Source organism: Metarhizium acridum, assembly GCF_019434415.1.
Source record: "Metarhizium acridum strain ARSEF 324 chromosome Unknown scaffold_276, whole genome shotgun sequence".
In the NCBI taxonomy this organism is placed as follows: domain Eukaryota; kingdom Fungi; phylum Ascomycota; class Sordariomycetes; order Hypocreales; family Clavicipitaceae; genus Metarhizium; species Metarhizium acridum.
Window position 1 is genome coordinate 1,423,856 of NW_027094025.1, and position 20,827 is coordinate 1,444,682.

Here is a 20,827-nt window from a genome sequence, read left to right on the forward strand (position 1 = left end):
ATAGTGTGTTTTTAAAAAAATACATAATCTAGTTTTTAAGCTTATAATAAGCTAGAAGAGCCCACTTTTTTAAATAAGCTAATTAGTTATAATATTAGCTATTTTATGTATTTATTATTATAATCCAAGTATTTTATTAGATTTATTATTAATTATTTAAGCTTTTTAAAAAAATGAAAATGTAGTTTTCTTGTTAATACTCTGCCTATAATACTCGTATATTTAAGAATTAAAGCTTACTTATAAGAAGACTCTATTATTCTTATTAAATATTTAATAAAGCTACTTTTAATAATCTTATTAGCCTTAAAATTCTCTTTTATAATATTAGTTTTATTAAAGTTATAAATTTAAGTTAATTTAATTAATTAAACCTTGATTAAATAATTAAAAAGATTATAAAAAGCTTATATTTAATCTTTTATTACGTTAAAAGTTCTTTTAAACTTAATATCTTATAATACCTTTATTTTAACCTTTAAATTACGTTAAAGAAAGTAATTAACTTAATACTTTTTAATTAAGTTATTATTATTATTTTAGGCTATAATAACTTATATAATAGCTTAAATATTATAGTAATTAAATAGTTTATTAGCTTTTTTCTTATATAAAATTTAATTTATTAGGTCTTTCTCTTATCTTTATAATAATTATTAAGAGCTTACCTTAACCTCTTAAATTAATTAATAATTATAAAGTTAATTATAAAGAGTTATTTAAGAAAAGCTATAATCTTAGATTACTTAAACCTTTAAAAGGCTAAAATTAACGTCTTTAATAATAGCTTTAATTTTATTCTTATAAGTAATATTAATAGAGGCTATAATGTAAATTTAAGGTTAAAAGAGCTTAATTTAATAAAGTTATTAAATGTTAAAAAAAGAGCTCTTACATTAATCGCGTCGTTGTAGATGTAACGAAAATGGGGGGCTGACGATGTTGTGGGGTGGCACGTTAGGTCCATGCGGCTCTACGACGATGATCTCCCCACCGAACACGAGCTTAGGGGAGCAGGTGCGCGACCGCATGGAAAACTCCATGACTTGGAGCTGTGTATGTAGTAGGCTGGTCGCCTCAAGTCAAGCTCCTTCTTGATGCTGGTCGTAACTTGACAGCCTGTGATAGCTAAGTCACACCCTGCTCCGCGAGGTACAAGCCAGGCAAGTGCGATATGAGCGGGCGGTCGTGTCGCGACGCGTTGGTTGCTGGGCAGGCTGGCCCTGAATTGACGTGGTTAAAGCCGGACAGTGCGCGGTACCTTAAGGGTCACGACACAGTGCAGCCACTGGACCTTTGCTCGACTCAGATGCGACTGGGTAGCAGGATGTCCCCTGGCTCACATTCCACAGCCACCGTGATTGGTAAACCATTGTGATTGACAAATGTTGGAATATTTGGCACTCAAAGTGACTTGTATTTATATGGACTTATCATGTATATCTGTGTACCAGTGATTGAGTTGCGTCATTTTTGGTGTTTCCTATTGGCGGCCTGTAAGCGAGATTGAGGTGGTTACACTTTGGCAGTCAAGGAGATAAAGAACCCCTCTCCGTCCTTCGCTCACCTCTCCTCGTCGTCCTCAACTTGACTAACCCTTCACCCCCTCCTCCCTGTCATTCTGACCCTTTTGCGCCGTTGCTTTCTACTTGCGTGCCAACGCACGGCCAACAAGTCGAATTGACGGGATATTGCCGAGCCCCTTTCTTTCTCGGCCTACGTTCCAGCCACTGGTTCCGCCGGTAGCCCCCCAGTTTAAGTTCTCTGACCCATCCACCATTCTTCGCCAAAATTCACATTTTCAAATTGAAATGGACAAATGAACTGGTTATGACGGCCATTCGGCTGTCTCTTCTAAGGGAGTTAGCCAAGGCCGTTGCAGTAGCAGAAACTTGATGGCTGCCAACAGCAGTCTGACTCCCACTTTGCAGGAAGTTAATAACCTGACTACCATCCCACCTGCGTGTATTTTGTAATGTAATTTCCGTTTACTCCTTCATCGGCGCTACAGGCGTTATCCTACGATGGCGGCCATGTTGCAGTTTCTCAACTCGACGCGATGATTTATACACTTTTTGCCGGGGGTATTGATGCATTCTCTCACGAATACGGCTAAGATCCGCGGACGGCTCCAGCGAATTAAAAAATTACGCTGGTCTAGCAGTCGGAAGTTTCCCGAGACAGAAATCGTGATACGAATGTCCGCGTTTGAAGTGCTATAGTATTGCTGGGAGGTAGAGTGTTGGTTTGCTGTATTTTTGGACTGGTGGGGAATGCATGGATAGAATGCATTGCCTAGGACTAGCTCGGGTTGGAAACGAGTATAAAATGGCTGGCTGCAGTTCATAGCGGCATTTAGTCTGTAAAACTTATTCTCTTAAATACTCTACCATACGATTAATATATTACTGCCTTAAATGATCAAAAAATCTATCCATCTTGTCACTTCGTTAAGAGTCTTAATTTGCCTGCATTTTATTCTGCCGACATTTGGTGTCTCACGATGGCGTCTATAGTCTCTCTAGACAACCAATTTTTCTGGACACAACCACGCAGGAAAGCTGTGGGGAAACCAGTGCTGTGCCAACAAAGCCAGCCCTGCCGAGCTAGCTCCTCACTGAAGGTTTTCTCAAGCGACGCGCCAAATTGCACAACTTGATGCAATATGTGTGGCAAGGGAAAAGATTGTCAAAGACGTAAATTTATATCTCCATAATACATACAGTACTGTACCGCTCGTACATCTATGAGTTCTCAATAACCTATATATGCATATAAGTATAGTAGCTATAACGAAATAAATGTATTCTGATACACTGATAGTACGAGCCTTTTTACATTATCTTTCTAAGGTAATTCTCTATCTAAGTCTGCTAATTTAGTACGTAGTAGTTCTTCACACGTTGTCTTCATTCTTGCAATATACTCAGTATTAATCGCGTTAGTTGTTGCGGCCAACTTTGCACCATTAAGCGTCGCGCAATACTCAGCCAGATCGGCCAAGGTCGCAAATTCACTCCTCCAACAGCGCAATGTCAACACATCCAGCTGGGAGTCAGACATCAGTTCCGGAAACACCCCAGTACGGAAGAGCTCCACAGTCTCTGGGCCATTATCCTCGTACGGCTCGAGGCCGTGCGTCATGTTGTAGAGGATCGAGCCGAACCCAAACTGCTCAGTCTCGGCCCCATAAAGATGGTGATTAGGAGAGGACCATGGCGGAGGAAGTCCGGGATCCAAGTCTCCAATCTTGGCGCAGCTGTCGAAGTCCACCAGCTTCATATGATCCTCGCTGTCGAGGAGGAGGTTTGACGGGCGCAGGTCCCCCTGGACCAGCTCAATGGACTCCAGCCAGGCGAGCGCGCTGGACAGCTCCGCGGCCCACTGCTCAATCTTGGCCGTCGGCTCCAGGCGTAAGACTTCGAAGCACTCAAGAGTCTTGGGGTCTTGGCGTCGGTTGGCTCGCAGGCGAGAGTCGAGGCTGTCGGGCATTAATTGCATAAAGTGTGCGTAGGGGAGCCGGAGAAAGCTCTGGATGAAGTGCGGCGGCGGGGGAGGGTCGCTCCGCTCGATCAGCGCGTAGGTTTCGTTCTCGCGGCGGAACTCTTCCTCACGGCCTGGGCAGAGAAATTTGAGGGCGATACCAGGCGCCACTTCGAAAACCCATCCCGTAGCGCCGCCGGAGATGAATTCAAATTTGTTGAACAACGACCGGGGAAAAACTTGATCCAGTCTTTCTGGCATGGTGGTGATTATGGGGCGATAGATTCAGGACATGTAACGGCTTCTGGGTCAGTGGGGTGACAGCTATTTATTTTGAGTTCACCTGACTAATCAACACTACTAGTTACCTGTTGTCAATACAAGGCAGTCATTTGCAAATGGTGAGACACCCGTTCATAATAAGGGCTACCTAGATAAATAGGTGCCAACTGCTAAGTACCTACTGTACGGATACTATGTACCTCGTTGTTTATAGACTACTTAAGCCTGAGTCAAGTTTGAGCCGCTCGAATTGCAGCCTCCACAGCCTCTCTTGACTGCCACCTCCCTTCATGGAACAAGTACGCGCCGGAATCGATACAATCATCGCATGGCTTGCGGATCGTGCTTCTGCCCTCATAAGCCGTCCTCATCACTACCCCCACAGTTGTTACAGCCTTGATACGGAAGAATGCTCGATGGTTCATCCACGGCATGTCTACACACGTATTTCCGGTTGTGAATGATTTCTTGGCACATCTCCTCAACTATCTTAGCGCAATATCATCGTTGAGTAACAGAAAGGCGAACTGACCTTGTATTGCAAGTGGACAAGGCGATACTTAAGTTATGAAACGGAATGCTTAAGAATGATAGATTGATGAGGAGCCACGGTAGAGACACTATGCCTTTTATAAAGAAGTTAACCCTCGGGTCATTCCCCTCCTCGCTGCATTGCTTTGCATCGAGGGCCTCCATTACCATTAGGTGGGCAATGCGCTGCAGCCTGTTCAGTGTCAACAGGTCCGTAATTTTATTGCTGAGTGCCACGTACGACGTCGATGATCCGACCTCCAGCGTTACCCTGCTCTGTGTGTGAACCTCATGATCTTCAGGCCGAGGAAAGGCTGTACTTTCCCTAAATCCGTTTAAAACCTGGCTATGTATAGGCTGTTACACGCTTACTGTGAGCTTACCTCCCTTAAGCTCTTCCATCCGTCGCCGGTGAGCTTCCCTTTGCTTGGCTCTGATCCCGGCGATGTCTCTCTGCGTCAGCTGCCGGCCAATAATTTGATCACCCGCAGCGTCGGAAACCGGAAGACCTGGCGCTAGGACGCCATCATTATCTTCACGCGGCGGCTTTCCATCAATGGCTTTGAGAAGTTTGCCAAGGATAACGCAGTCCTTCGTAATCGAACGCTCATCTGTGGTTTGTCGCCGGAGAACATTGCCAATTAGCGTTTGGATGACTGCCGGCTCTGGTTTAAAGCTTCCGTGCCGTAAAGGTTCGAAGTCTTCTTCAGGTGCATACACATTGTCGTCGTCTCCCTCAGAGCGACTTGCCTACAGTCTTGCATCCCTTCTTGCATCCTCCCCGACTTGTATGCGAGAACAAGACATTAAAAGTCTTGCAACACGACATGACATACAAAACTGCATTGCTCAAACCCGGCGAGATATTTGCGAGGGTCAAAGCACCATTCATGCTCTTATTGACCAATTGGATACTGAGGGCTTTTGGAGCAGACTACAATTCGATGATAATGGGCGTGTCACTGCTGTCCTTTTGCTCATCCTCAATCTCTTGAATATCTTCAAGCACACCCAGATGTGCTATTATTGGATTGCACATACAATACCAACAAATACAATATGCCACTGCTTGAAATAATTGGCTTTAATGCATGCTAACGGTCTTTCTGTATTGCATTTGCCTTTCTAACTGGCGAGACAGGATGACTACGAATGAGTATTTGGTCGGCTTCAATCTCTTTACACATCCTGCAACATAAGATTGTATCTGTTATATTAACCGATCGATGTCTTGCGTGTATAAATGCACCAAAGCTTGTATTTTCTAATGTGGTATTACTACTATGCCTCTGGCATGCCAATAAGGCAGTTCTCGCCAATTGCGTCCCAATATTTACAGCACAAGAGCGGCTGCTTGCAAAACTATCATCAATACAAATAACCGATAGAGATGAGTCAGCACGCTGGAGTTCTATACAGGGTGGCACCATATTATTAGCTCTCCAACGGAGTCGGCCTATAAAGATCGAGTTGCAGCATTTGAGAAAAAGTACATCCCGAACCACGTTGAAGAAGTTGGTTATGTTACGAAAGTTTGGCTTGAACCATATAAAGAGAAGATTGTTAAGGCTTGGGTTGATCTCAATGCTCATTTTGGCAACGTAGTTACCTCACGTGTTAAAGGTATTCATGCGCTTATAAAAGCGTACCTTAAGACCTCACAGCTGGATTTATTTGAAGCCTAGCGTACGATCAGGCACGCTATCCTTAGCAGAGTATTAATAAGAAAACTATATTTTTAATTTTTAAAAAAGCTTAAATAATTAATAATTAATCTAATAAAATACTTAAATTATAATAATAAATACATAAATTAGCTTATATTATAACTAATTAGGTTACATAAAAAAGTAGGTTCTTTTAGCTTCTTATAAGCTTAAAAACTAGATTATATAATTTTTTAAAAATATACTATACTATACTATACTATAAAAACTATATTTTATAGTTTTTAAAGTTCTAAGCTTATAAGAGCTTATAAGAACTAGCTTTTTTACGCTAGCTTATAGTATAAAATTTATACTATTTATTTATAAAACTTATAATCTTATAAGTATTTTATTAGATTTAATATTATTTATTATATTAGAAACTATAAAAACTATAAAACTATAAAACTACACTACTTTTAATGCTCTAATCCTTAACTAGCTATATAGACTCACTTATTATTAATTCTACGAATAGACTTAAATGCCTCTTAGGTTATTAGAAAGTCTATATAATATTATATAAGAATAGGTTTTATTTAAGGCACTTAAAAAGGTTAATAAATAACGAGAATTACTATATAAAGATAATTCTCTTATATTATAATTATATATTAGTAAATTTATTTAATTATACGAATTTTCTTACGTTTATAAAATAAAGTAACTACTTAACGTAAAGTAGCCTCTTTCTCTTAGAGAATTCTACACTTAATAGCACTATAAACGCAACGGTTAATTAATTTATCTTATTAAGCTTTAATGTATTTAGAGCATTAATAAGAAAACTACATTTTCATTTTTTAAAAAAGGTTAAATAATTAATAATAAATCTAATAAAATACTTGGATTTTAATAATAAATACATAAATTAGCTAATATTATAACCAATTAAATTATATAAAAAAGTGGGTCCTTCTAGCTTATTATAAGCTTAAAACCTAGATTATGTAATTTTCTAAAAATACACTATACTATACTATACTATAAAAACTATATTTTATAGTTTTTATAGTTCTAAGCTTATAAGAGCTTATAAGAACCCACTTTTTTATATTAGCTTATAGTATAAGACTTATATTATTTATCTATAAAACTTATAATCTTATAAGTCTTTTATTAGATTTAATATTATTTATTATATTAGAAACTATAAAAACTATAAAATATAAAACTATACTACTTCTAATGCTCTAAATGTATTAAAAGGTAAAAAGAGAATCCCCTAGTCATTAAATTAAGCACGTAATAATATTTAAGTGTATTTAAGATAATTAATTATTAAAGGTAACCGCTTAAATACTTATTATATAAAGACGTTAGGTATACACGAGTCTTAAGGTTATATTTTAACCGTTATTAAGAATTCCTTTCTTAACTAATAGTTATTAAGCCAGCCTTAAATATAATAACGACATCATAGACTACTTTACAGGTAGTAAGACGAGCAGATAATCAATTATTGTCACAGCTGCAAGCAGTCAACCAAGCATTATCACCAGCACAGTCAGTGATTGAGGTTGCTAATGCTGCTTTATCCTCACAGCTAGTATCACGACACGTTATTAAGCAGCCTTCTTAACGCAGGAAATGTAATAGTTTACGAACGTATACTTTCGCATGTTGAAACATCCTCTGCGCCGCTGGCCGGAACTGTGTCGGCATAAATTGCCAGACCGGCATTCAGGGCAGTTAAGAACGATGCTGGCAGGTCAAAGACTTGCATCATGCTAAAACAATGTTCTGGAGACTGGGAGAGGTAGTTTTCCATTACGTTCGTTCGTGCGATTCGTGAATGCCCTGCCGTTTTATTAGCCATGTTTCCACTAAGCTTCGTAGACCAGTACAAATACCTACAATATACTTGCGCAATAAACCATGTCACAGCTATGGCCTGCTAAGCTAGACAATGCCAATGCCCAAAAATTGTTATGACTACTGGATGAGATGGTTCGAGACATCTATCTAAGTGCTAAACGACATCATCACGATAGCTCACACTCAAAACTAATAACGGCCTCTCAAAGCCTTATATTATCTTCTACACGCCCTAAGGTAACTCGAGACAATGTAGTTCATTAATTTACACATCCCTGTAAATATATAGGAACACATATTTTTAGATTAACCTATTTTACCTGTATTAAGATAAATAAGATTAAGACTAAGAAAGCAAGCGAAAATAAAAGTAAATAAAGGGAATTTAATACAGAAATTTTAAACACATAGGTAACTAATAGTAATATTTGAAGATAACTTATGTAACGCTAGTTACTTTCGCAGCTTTACGCTATGTACTCGCTCCACGTGGTTCTTAAAAGCGCTTACACTAGTTAGGAAGTTACTTAAATGCTTGTAAGTCGATTATTAGCTTGTTAGTTAGTCTGGTTATAAAAAGCGGCTTATAAAGTAGGTCGACAGCAACTATAAGAGAAACTGTCTACGAAGGTAAAGTTAAAAATATAAGATAGCGCTTAATAGGCTATTTATTAATGTTATTTACTTAATCTTATAGCTAAAGTAAGACGACTAGACCTACGTATCTTCTTATCCCGCGTAACTTTATTGTACTTATTAAGGATAAGCTTCTTAGCTTGTTTTAATACCCGAGTTTCTCGAAGGTTCTCAGAGTATTGACTGTAGTGTAGTTTTGTAGTTTTGTAGTTTTTGTAGTTTCAAATATAAAAAATTATATTAAATCTTATAAAATACTTATAAGATTATAAGTTTTACGGATAAATAGTATAAATCTTCTACTATAAGCTAACATAAAAAAGTGGGTCCTTATAAGCTCTTATAAGCCTGGAACTGTAAAAACTACATTTTGTAGTTTTTATAGTATAGTATAGTGTAGTGTGTTTTTAGAAAATTACATAATCTAGTTTTTAAGCTTATAATAGGCTAGAAGGACCCACTTTTTTATGTTAGCTAATTGGTTATAATATTAGTTGATTTATGTATTTATTATTATAATTCAAGTATTTTATTAGATTTATTATTAATTATTTAAGCTTTTTTGAAAATTAAAAATGTAGTTTTCTTGTTAATGCTCTGGAGGTTCTTAAGGTTGCTTTAAGTTAGCTTTTAATAGATCTTAAATTAAATGCGTTTATTAATACCTTTCTAAATCGCTTTTAAGCGTAAGTACTTAAAAACCTATCTTCTATTAACTGAGACGCGCTTCTTTTAAATATAATATTTATTAGAGCTAATAGTTCTTAGTGTATTCTTCTTTCTCTTTTAATTACTATATTAAATTCTTCTAATAGTCTCTTTATCGTTTACTACACGTATTATAGTATCTTATAAGTTAGTTTAAATTAATAGTTCTTAATATTATATCTCGTAAATTTAAGTTAAGGCTTTTAAGACTACTTTTAAGGACGAATTAAAGATATTCTTAAGAGTTTTAAGCGTGAAAGCTAGGGATAAAATTATAATACCTTACATTAATAGGTAATAACCTAGCTAAGGGTGTAAAAGACTCCTTTACGAAGATAAAGAATCGTAGTAATTAATTATAATAAGTAGAGAATAGCTAGGTATAATTCTTCTTTAAAGTAATTTAATCTATTCTTACTATTATAAAGTTAGCGTTCGCTTAAAGATAATAAACGCGAAGAAGAATAATAAGGGGAGTTTAATAGGGAAGTTTAAGCTCTCTTTATAAACGAAAGGGTAAGAGCACTCTATTAATAAGAGTAAAAGAGAGGTTAATTAAGTAAAGGTAAGCTAGGAATAATAAGTTATAAGTAAGATTAAATAAAGGTTTAAGTTCTTACTAAGCTTTAAGAGTAGGTATAATCTCTTTTACACTTATTACCTATCTTTAATTATAGGTCTAGTCTCTAGTAAAACGGCTAGGTTAATTACTCTCTTTTATTAACCTAGAACTCTTTATTCGCGTAAGGGTTTAGTAATAAGATTTCCTAATTTAAGTTACTATTAGTATATACGTAAGGTTATAATAAGTTTATTTTCGCCTATTTATATAGGAGAGAAGCTAATAGTATAGCGTTACCTACCTTTCTCTTATAATTTACTTATTATATTCTTATAAGCTTTTTTCTATGCTACGCCTTAGTAGGGTTTATATCTATTAGAGTAATTTTAGTATTTAAAAATAAGGTCTTATAAACCTCTATAGCTCTAAGAATTCTATTACCTTTATAAACGTCTACTACGTAGGTAATCTAATCTTCTATACCCTTAACTTTAACCTTTCTACCCTCTTATAAGTAGAGTATTAACTATAGTATAGTTTTATAGTTTTATAGTTTTTATAGTTTTAAATATAAAAAATTATATTAAATCTAATAAAATACCTATAGAATTATAAGTTTTATAAATAACTAATATAAACCTTAAATTATAAGCTTATAATAAAATAAGTAAGTTCTTATATACTCTTATAAGCTTAAAACTTTAAAAACTATATTTTATAATTTTTATAATATAATATAATATAATAAGTTTTTAAAAAAATATATAATTTAATTTTTAAGCTTATAAAAAGCTAAAAGAACCTACTTTTTTAAATAAGTAAAATAATTATAATATTAATTATTTTATATATTTATTATTATAATTTAAGTATTTTATTAGATTTATTATTAATTATTTAAGCTTTTTTAAAAAATAAAAATATAGTTTTCTTATTAATTCTTTACTTATAAGTATACTAGTATAAGATTAGGTCGTTAAATAGCTTACTATAAGTGTTTAGGTAGTAAGAGAACCCTCTCTATTTATATTATTAGTTGTATAAGAGGTAAAGAATATTTGGTAAAGACTCTAGGTTTAGGGTGTAAATCGTGCTATAAACTCTTTAAATATAATTACTCTACGTATAGGGATTCGCTTTAATTACTATATCTCTAAGCTTTATCTACTTATACTTAAGGTATAAGAACTAGGCCTTAAAGATATACATATATAAATAGTAGAGTATTAATAAGAAAACTATATTTTTATTTTTAAAAAAAGCTCAAATAATTTATAATAAATCTAATAAAATACTTAAATTATAATAATAAATATATAAAATAACTTATATTATAATTAATTAACTTATATAAAAAAGTAAGTTCTTTTAGCTTTTTATAAGCTTAAAAATTAAATTATATAGTTTTTTAAAAACTTATTATATTATATTATACTATAAAAACTATAAAATATAATTTTTAAAGTTTTAAGCTTATAAAAGAACATAAAAACTTACTTTTTTTAATATTAACTTATAATTTAAGATTTATATTAATTATTTATAAAACCTATAATTTTATAAGTCTTTTATTAGATTTAATATAATTTTTTATATTTAAAGTTATAAAAACTATAAAACTATAAAACTATACTATAGTTAATACTTTACTTACAAGTAATAGATGAAATTATACGGGCTATATACCTTAAATGCTATTCTCGCTCAATTTTAAGCCGTTAAAGCTTATTATAATTAACCTTAAACTAGTATATAGTTCGCGTAATAAACGGGTTAACCGGGTCTCTAACCTACGCGAGCGTTACGTAATTATACTTCTTTAGTTTTAACGCGTTTAACCGCCAACCTTCTAGGCTTATTTTAATAACGTATATAGTAAAAGAGAGTCTATTATTAGGTAAATATTAAATATTACTTGCTTTCTTTTATATAATAGAAAGAATAGTTAAAATATCATTTATAATCGCGTTATCTTTTTAAAAAGTTTACCCTAGGTTTAATCTTACTTTTATCTTAAACTTAGGAATCTATTATAATTATTAAATAATTAAAGAAGCCTATTATTAATAATAAGAAAAAGGGTTAAGAACGTATATAAGCTATCTTATAAGTAGAGCTATAGGTTAATAAAGTCCTCCTAAAAGTATACTTTAACAACTAAGTTCTAGTATTCTTATAATCTTTAAGCCTTTTTAGTTTTATAATCTAATTATTCGTATAATTAACTAGTAAACACTATATATCTTCTATTATTAACGCGTAATTAATAGTATATACTTCCTCGTATTTCTTAGAGCTAAGATAAGAACGCTACGTAATAAACTACTTCTAGTATTATTTAAGAAATTCTTAGAAAAAGGCTTAAACTTTTACTTTACCTAGGTAAAGGTTAAACTATATATTAACTAGATTAACTTTAATATAAGTAGTAAATCTATAAGAAATAAAATTAATAATAGCTTCTTTCTTAAAAATAAAGAGAAGAGGGAAGTGTCTTATTCTTTCTAGTTCTACTAGATTCTCTTATAACGCTACCTTATTTTTAGGTTAAGGTAATAAACCTAGAGTATTAATAAAAAAACTACACTACATGTAATTTTTTAGTGTAATTTATAGTATAGTATAGTTTTTATAGTTTTAGTATAGTTTAATTATATTATAATTACATTTATAATATAATATATAGTTATAAAGGGAAATTTTAATTATAAATATAACGTTATTTATAAGGCTTATAAGGTTATAATTAATATCTTTAAATAAAGCTAATTTAACTATTTATAAAACATTAATTTTTATATACATAGCTTATAAATTAAGTGAGTTATAATAGGTTAAATCTTAGCTAAAAATTAAGATTTACTTTTTTAAAATAAGAGATTTAAAGCTTAATAACTTACTTATTAATAACGCTATAAAGCTAATTTTATAACATTTAAAACCACGTGATTTTAGCTTTATTTTAATATATAATATGCTTATACAAGCTTTTTTTTAGTAAAACTTTTTTTTTAATAAAATTTAAAAATAAGAAAGTTAAGTAAGAAATATAAAATTTATTATAATATAAGAAATAAAACATATAATATATAATAGCATTTATGCTTATAAGTTAAAGGAAATTAGATAGTTTATTTAATTATAGCTATATTATTAATATAAGAGAATAAATATACGCTTAAGTCTTTAATTTAATAAGTTTTACCTTTATTAGACCTCTAAATGTATTGTATTTTTTGTGTTTTTTACTATACTATATTATATTATATTATATTATATTATATTATATTATAATATAATATAATACATAAATAAAATACCTATAAATGTATTATTAGAATATTTAATAATAAATTTTAAAAAATATATAATAATAATAGATTTTTTTCTTATTATAATAATATAAAAATTATACTTAAAAGTTTACGTATTAATAAAATATTTCACTTTAAAAATAAAATAAATATAAAATATTATATAACTTTTTATGTAAAATAAATTAAAGAATAAGGTTTTTTTTAAGCTTTATAAAGACGTTATATTATATAAATTAAGTAAATATTTTTTAAATAATTTTTCTTTACTTATATTATATATAAAAACTAAAAAATATATAATATATATTAATTATTTTAAAAATATTATTAAATAATAACTAAAAATATACATATAATATAAGATAATTTTATAATAATATATTCTTAATAATATATATTTTTTTTATTTTTCCTTTATTTATTATTAATTTAAATTATTTATTATATTTTATATTTTAAATATTTTTATTAATATAATATAAATTATATATAAATTATATATTATAAAATTCCTTAGGTTTTTTATATGTATTCATATATTTTATAATTATAAAATATTTATATATACTTATATATATTATAATATATAATTATATATATATTAAAAGTAAATTCTATAACTTTTATTATACTATATATTTAATCTATTATAACTTTATAAAAAAAACGAATTTTATTATAAAATTAATATTATTTAAAAGCTTATAATCTTAGCTATTTAAAAATAATATTTTTATTTATTTTTAATTTACAATTATAGAGATATTATATATAGTATTTAGTAGTATAAAGAAAGTAGAGTATTTAAGTTACCCCACGTAACCTTACTTTAATGAAAACGCTATATTATATAAACTAAAATATCTCTATTAATAATAGACTAAAATAAATAAAAATAAAACTAATTAATAGCTCTTAAAAAGCTTTATCTTTATATATTAAGTATATCTTTATAAGTCTAATATTATAAAAGTTATATTAACTTAAAGTTTAAAAATATAAATACTTCTTATAGTATATATATGTATATTTTAGGTGAAGAAATGCCTTAACGTAATATAATAAAAAGCCCTTTATATATTATAATTACACTAGTATATTTTACTATTTTATAATAGTTATATTTTATCTTATAAATCTTTCACTAGCTTTTATACGAACATACACGTTTTAAGGGTAAGTTAAGCATTAAAAAAATGCCTAAAATTTAAGGTTTTATAATATCTTTTATTAAATTTAAACTTTATATATTAACTATATTATCTCTCTTTAAAGTTTAGAATTCTCTTTTTTTATACTAACACTTTAACACCTATAACTTAATTAATATTTTACTTTTAATAAAATTTTTTTTTTCACTAAATAACCCTATTTTTAGGGTATATAATAACTATTTTTTTTACCTTAAAACCCTATCTTATTTATTATTAAAAATAGCTGAAAATCCCTTTAATTTTAAACCTAATTTATCTACGAATAATAACTCTATTATAAGTCTTTTAACGCTAAATTAATATTAAAATAACCCTAAAAATAATAAGAGCTATTAATTCAGTTTAAAATTATATATCTTTTAATATAATCTCTTTAATTTTTAATTATTAGAGATTAATTTTAATAAAGAAAGATTAATTTATTATTTTTACACTTAATTAGACTATTTATTTACTTTTTATAGTAAAGTAAAGCGTTTTTAATCTTTTAATAATATTATATACTATAAAAAAAAACATTCTTTTATTATAACCTTAAAAAACAAAGAAAATTCTAAATTAACGTGTAAGTTATTATCTTTAAACTATTCTTTTAATATATTAATATAATATTATAATACTTTAAAGATATTAATTACTAATTTATTAATATATAGTGCCTATTATTATAAAATCACCTTTATTATTTGAAATATTAGCTTAATCTAGTATATCTAGTAGTAAAAGAGGTAATAAAAGACCTAGAAATAATACTATTATTAGTGAATTTTCTAAGGACACTACTCTTATACTAGCTATTAAGTTTATGCTTTAAAATAACCTATCTTTTACTATTATTACTAGTAAAAGCTTTAAAAAGCTAATAAGCTATTATAATAAGTAAGTTTATAATATTATATTATATATTTAATAATATAATATTATATATTTAATAATATTAACTTATTTTAATTAAGATATAAGCTTTTTTTATTATTAAAATATACTTTCTTATATAGATATTTTATATTTAAAAATAAAGAAGAATATAATTAATATAAGTCAAAATTAAGTTAATAAATTAGGTTATATATTTATTTAACTTAATATTTAAACTTCTATTAATTCTAAATCTTATTTAGGAGTTATAGTTAATTAATTAAACTTTAAATTTAATTTAAAATACTATTTAATTAATTAGTTTATTATTTTTATTATATATTATATTATTATTTAACTTTTTAAACTAATTATATTTAGGATTTAAATATTTACCTAATACTTATACTAAAGGTTCTATTAATCTTTCTTTTAATTAATTATTATTAGAATATAATATAAAACTAAAAAAATATGAAGGTAAGTTAATTATAAGGTTATTTTATAATGTTTTATGATATTTTATTAACTTATTTTAAATTATAGTTTTATTAGAGATAATAGCTCTAATAATAACACTTTTCCAACCTCTTTTTTAAACTTTTATACGAAAAAAAACCTAAAACCTTTTAATATTTATTATATAGCTTATATTTTAAATATTATTATTAAAGATATTATATTTACGTTTATTACTAAATTAATAACATTTAAAAATATTAAGAAATATAAAAATAATGAGCTTTTATACTTTTTAATAAAAGAATTCAATTAATTATCTTCTAAAAAATAAAAATAATTTTTTAATTTACTTTTAGGTATTTTAAGTTTTTTTTCATTATATTTATACATATTTTAAGCTAATTATTATATAGGAATTATTAGAAAAGTTAAAAAAGTAGTAATTCTTCTTAAAAATAAGTAATAACTTTATTCTTAATAAATTAAAGCTTTAAAAGAAGCTAAATTTAAGGGCTTTACAGCTAAAAATAATAATGTTATAAAAATACTCTTAGGTAAGTTATATAATATATTTAATAGCTTTTATTTCTATTAAGTTATAGGGTAATACTATAAATATTATTATTTTATAAGATATTATATAGTAGTATTTATACTTATAAGTTAAAGAAAGTTAAATAGTACATTTATTTATAGCTATATTATTAATATAAGAGAATAAGTATACGCTTAAGTCTTTAATTTCATAAGTTTTACCTTTATAATTAATTTTATAAGGTCTTTTATTAATATTTTATTAAGTCTTTTAATTAACCTTATATAAGCTTACGTTATATAATAAAATTATTTAAGTTATTTAATTACTTATTTACACTTATAATAAACTATAGCTTATAATACGTGTAATTAAAATTACTAGTATTTTAAAAGCATTTAATTATTATATTTAAATTAATTTATTACTTATTTAAAGATCTTATTATTTTTAAGAAGTAAGTTATAAAAATTAAAAAAGTAACTAGATTATAATATTACGTATAGAGTTATAAGTGTATATATATATCGCGTTTAAGCTAATAAAATATTTATATATAAATAATAGAAATTTTTAATTTTATTATATTTAATATATTTTACTTATAATAATAATATAAAAATAATATTTTAAAAGTAATACTACTCTTACTCTTATATTATAACACTAGCTTAAAATTACCTTTAAAACGAAAAATAACCTAAGATTTAAATTTCTTACACTTAATTACCTCTTATTATAATATTATATTAAGGCTATAATAAAGATAATATAAAGAATATAATACTAATAGTAATAAATAAAGAAGAAAGAGAGCTTATATAAAGCTATTATTACTTAAATATAAGTAAAGAATAATTTATGAAATAAATATTATATAACTTTAAGTTAAATGTAATTTAAGATAAAATTAATAATAAAAAACGTATTATTTATAATAAATTAATTAATTTTATTTTAATAGCTTTATTAAAGTATATATAAAAATTATTTAAAAAGTATATTACTTAAAAAGTAATATAATATTACGTTAAAGTTATAGCTATTATTAATAATACTTTAATTATAAAAGTATAGCTTTATAATATAATTATAATTATAATATAAAAAGCACTTTATAATATTACCTAATAAAGAACTTAAGTAAGTATTATAGCTAGCTTAATTAAAGCGTAGATTTAAAAATCTTTTCTTTTAATTATCTTTAATTATTAATATTATAAAATTATTACTAAAGGTATTATAATTATAAAAGCACTTTAAAATTAAACTATTAAAGATATAATAAAGGCTATAAATTAAGCTTTAAAAAGTAATATAATAATAGCTATATATAAGTTACTTAATAAAGATATAATTATTATATTCTAAGATAATACTTTTTTCTTCAAGAAAAATATAAATTAAACTTAAGTTATTTTTAAGCTAAAAGTAATAATTTATATAAGAACTCTTAGTATTATAATAAAGGCTTTTTTATTTAATATATTAAAAAAGAAAACCTTATTATTAATCTTAATAAAGAAAATAACGCGAAGATTATACGCGTTATAACACGTTACTCTTAAAGTAATATTATAATATAAATAATCTTAATTTTAAAAGTTAAAGAAATAAAGTAAGTAAATAAGCTATATTAAATTAAACTTATATATAAAGCTAAGATATTTAATATTAAACTTTATAATAAAACTCTTAACTTATATTAATACTATAATTATTATAAGATAAGCTATATTATTAAATATTATAAGGTAATATTAAGGTATAATTAATATACTATTACTTAATATAAAGATAAAAAAGAAGCTACTTTATTATTATATTAAATACTAAAGAAAAGTGCGTTCTTTACATTAAGGTATACTTAGAGTATTAATAAGAAAACTATATTTTTAATTTTTAAAAAAGCTTAAATAATTAATAATAAATCTAATAAAATACTTGAATTATAATAATAAATACATAAATTAGCTAATATTATAACCAATTAACTCACATAAAAAAGTGGGTCCTTCTAGCTTATTATAAGCTTAAAAACTAGAATATATAATTTTCCAAAAACACACTATACTACACTATACTATAAAAACTATAAAATGTAGTTTTTACAGTTCTAGGTTTATAAGAGCTTATAAGAACCCACTTTTTTATGTTAGCTTATAGTATAAGATTTATAGTATTTATTCGTAAAACTTATAATCTTATAAGTATTTTATTAGATTTAATAAAATTGTTTATATTTGAAACTATAAAAACTATAAAACTATAAAACTACACTATAGTTAATGCTCTAGGTATACTTAACTTAATTTTATCTTTACCTTATATTAAAGGAATATTAAAATAAAGCTAAAGAAGTATATATAAAATACCTAATAAGATTTATTAAGCTATATTATAATAATAAATACTACTTAAAACTAAAAGCTAAGAGTAACCTATTCTTAGTAAAAGACTAATCTTTTATAAAGAAGAGAGGGTACCTACTAGAAAGCTATAACTATTATAATACTACTAACTCTTAATTAAATAAAATACTATAGTATACTAGCAGAGTATTAACTATAGTATAGTTTTATAGTTTTATAGTTTTTATAGTTTTAAATATAAAAAATTATATTAAATATAATAAAATACTTATAGAATTATAAGTTTTACGAATAACTAGTATAAATTCTATATTATAAGCTAATATTAAAAAAGTGGGTCCTTATATAGTATTTTAAGCTTAAAACTTCAAAAACTACATTTTATAGTTTTTATAGTATAATATAGTAAAATATATTTTTAGAAAATTACATAATCTAGTTTTAAAGCTTATAATAAGCTAGAAGAACCTACCTTTTTATATAAGCTAATTAGTTATAATATTAGCTAATTTATGTATTTATTATTATAATTTAAGTATTTTATTAGAGTTATTATTAATTATTTAAGCTTTTTTAAAAAATGAAAATATAGTTTTCTTATTAATACTTTATATACTAGTTACCTCTTAGCTAATACCCCCCTAATAAAAGTGTTACTTATAGTTATTTAACTCTTTACCTAATAATAATAAGAATTCTTTATTAAAATGTTAATAAGAAGAATATACTTATATATATAATACTATAATATAGCTTTAATATTAATCTAATAATAATATAAGAATATAAAATAATAAGGTATAATTAATCTCTTAGCTTAAGACTTAATAAATATTACCTAATATATTATAAAGAAAGAAATATTATATATATTAATAAAAGATATAACTTTAACACGTAAAAAGCCTAAGAAAAAAGAATTAAAGCTATATAATACTTAAAGATATTAATATTTTTTCACTTTATTTAAAGCTATTAAGCTTTAATTAATAAATTTTATTAATAAAATTAAAGATAATAAAGCTTTTAAATTAAAGCGCTTTTATTAATAATTTTAATTAAAAATACTTATTATAAAATACTTATAATAGAATATTTAATAAAGTAAAAAAACTCTTATAAATAATAAAGTAATAATAACTTATACTTATTATATTATATAAAGAGTTTACCTAATAATATTATAATTATAAGAATAATATTATAAATCTAATATAAGTTATAAGAAGCCTTAAAGTAATATACTTAAGCGTATTTAATATAATTAAATTTAATTATATTTTATAATTAATTAATATTAACTTTAAAGAGAAAAAGCTTATATTAAATATCTTATTATTAAAATATATATAAAAGAAAATAAAAGATAATTTAATAGCTATAAAAATATAATATTACTTTAACTTAAAGATAACTCTAATATTAATTTAAAATTATTAAAAGATTAATAAATATATAAATTAGCTTATTAAATAACTATAAGAAATCGCTTAATTAATAGCCTTAAAGAAAAAAAAGAGTAAACTTAAAGGGAAATTTTAATAAATTAATTACGTAATTAAAATAATAATAATTATATATAAAGTAAAAAAAGCTTAAATTAAAAGACGTATAAAGCTAAATTAATAACTTTATTATAAGATAAAGAAAACTTAAACTTAAATTATAGCTAAAAAAAAAAGAAGTACGTAATAAAATACCTTAAAAAGATATTATTAGTTAAAGAAAGCCTTTAAAAACTAAAAAGATAAGTAAAACTTTAAAGTTATATTCTCTTAAAGTAAGCTAATCTTTTATTATTATATTAAGGTAGCTTAAATAATCTTATAAAGTAATTAATTATAAAATATATTAGTAAAGCTAAAACTTTTACTAAGAAATTCTTTCTTAAGTTTATAATTAACTTTAATATTATTTTAAACTTAATTTTTCTTTAACTTAATATTATTTATATTTTAAAAGAAAATTATATTAACTTTATTAAAATAAAAATAGCTTTAATATTTATAATAAGTTAAAAGACTCTTAAAGATAATAAGATATTAATTAATCTTTTAAAAGCTTATAAAAAATCTCTTATTAAAGTAATTACTTATCTTTTTAATAGCTTACTTAAATATACTTACTTTTTAGCTTAATTTTATATTATTAAAGTAATTATATTATAAAAGCTAATAAAAAAGCTAAAGAATTATAAGTAAATAAGTAATTAAAGGCTAATATTACTTTTAAATGTAATAAGTAAAGTTATAAAGGTTATAATTATAAGATAAATTATATAGGTTATTAAAGTAAAGGTAATACTTTTAAACTTATAAATAAAAAATAAAAGAAATAAAT

The 20,827-nt window shown here is 25.8% G+C and overlaps 1 protein-coding gene across 1 annotated transcript; it reads right to left on the bottom strand.

The window, feature by feature from the left end:
* Positions 1-2,847: 2,847 nt before the first annotated feature.
* On the bottom strand, positions 2,848-3,744 carry J3458_013437 (uncharacterized protein; the record flags this gene model as incomplete). The annotated part of the gene is made up of 1 exon (XM_007812150.2): positions 2,848-3,744. The coding sequence occupies one exon, from the start codon at positions 3,742-3,744 to the stop codon at positions 2,848-2,850; it is 897 nt and encodes a 298-aa protein (XP_007810341.2).
* Between the last annotated feature and the right edge of the window lie 17,083 nt (positions 3,745-20,827).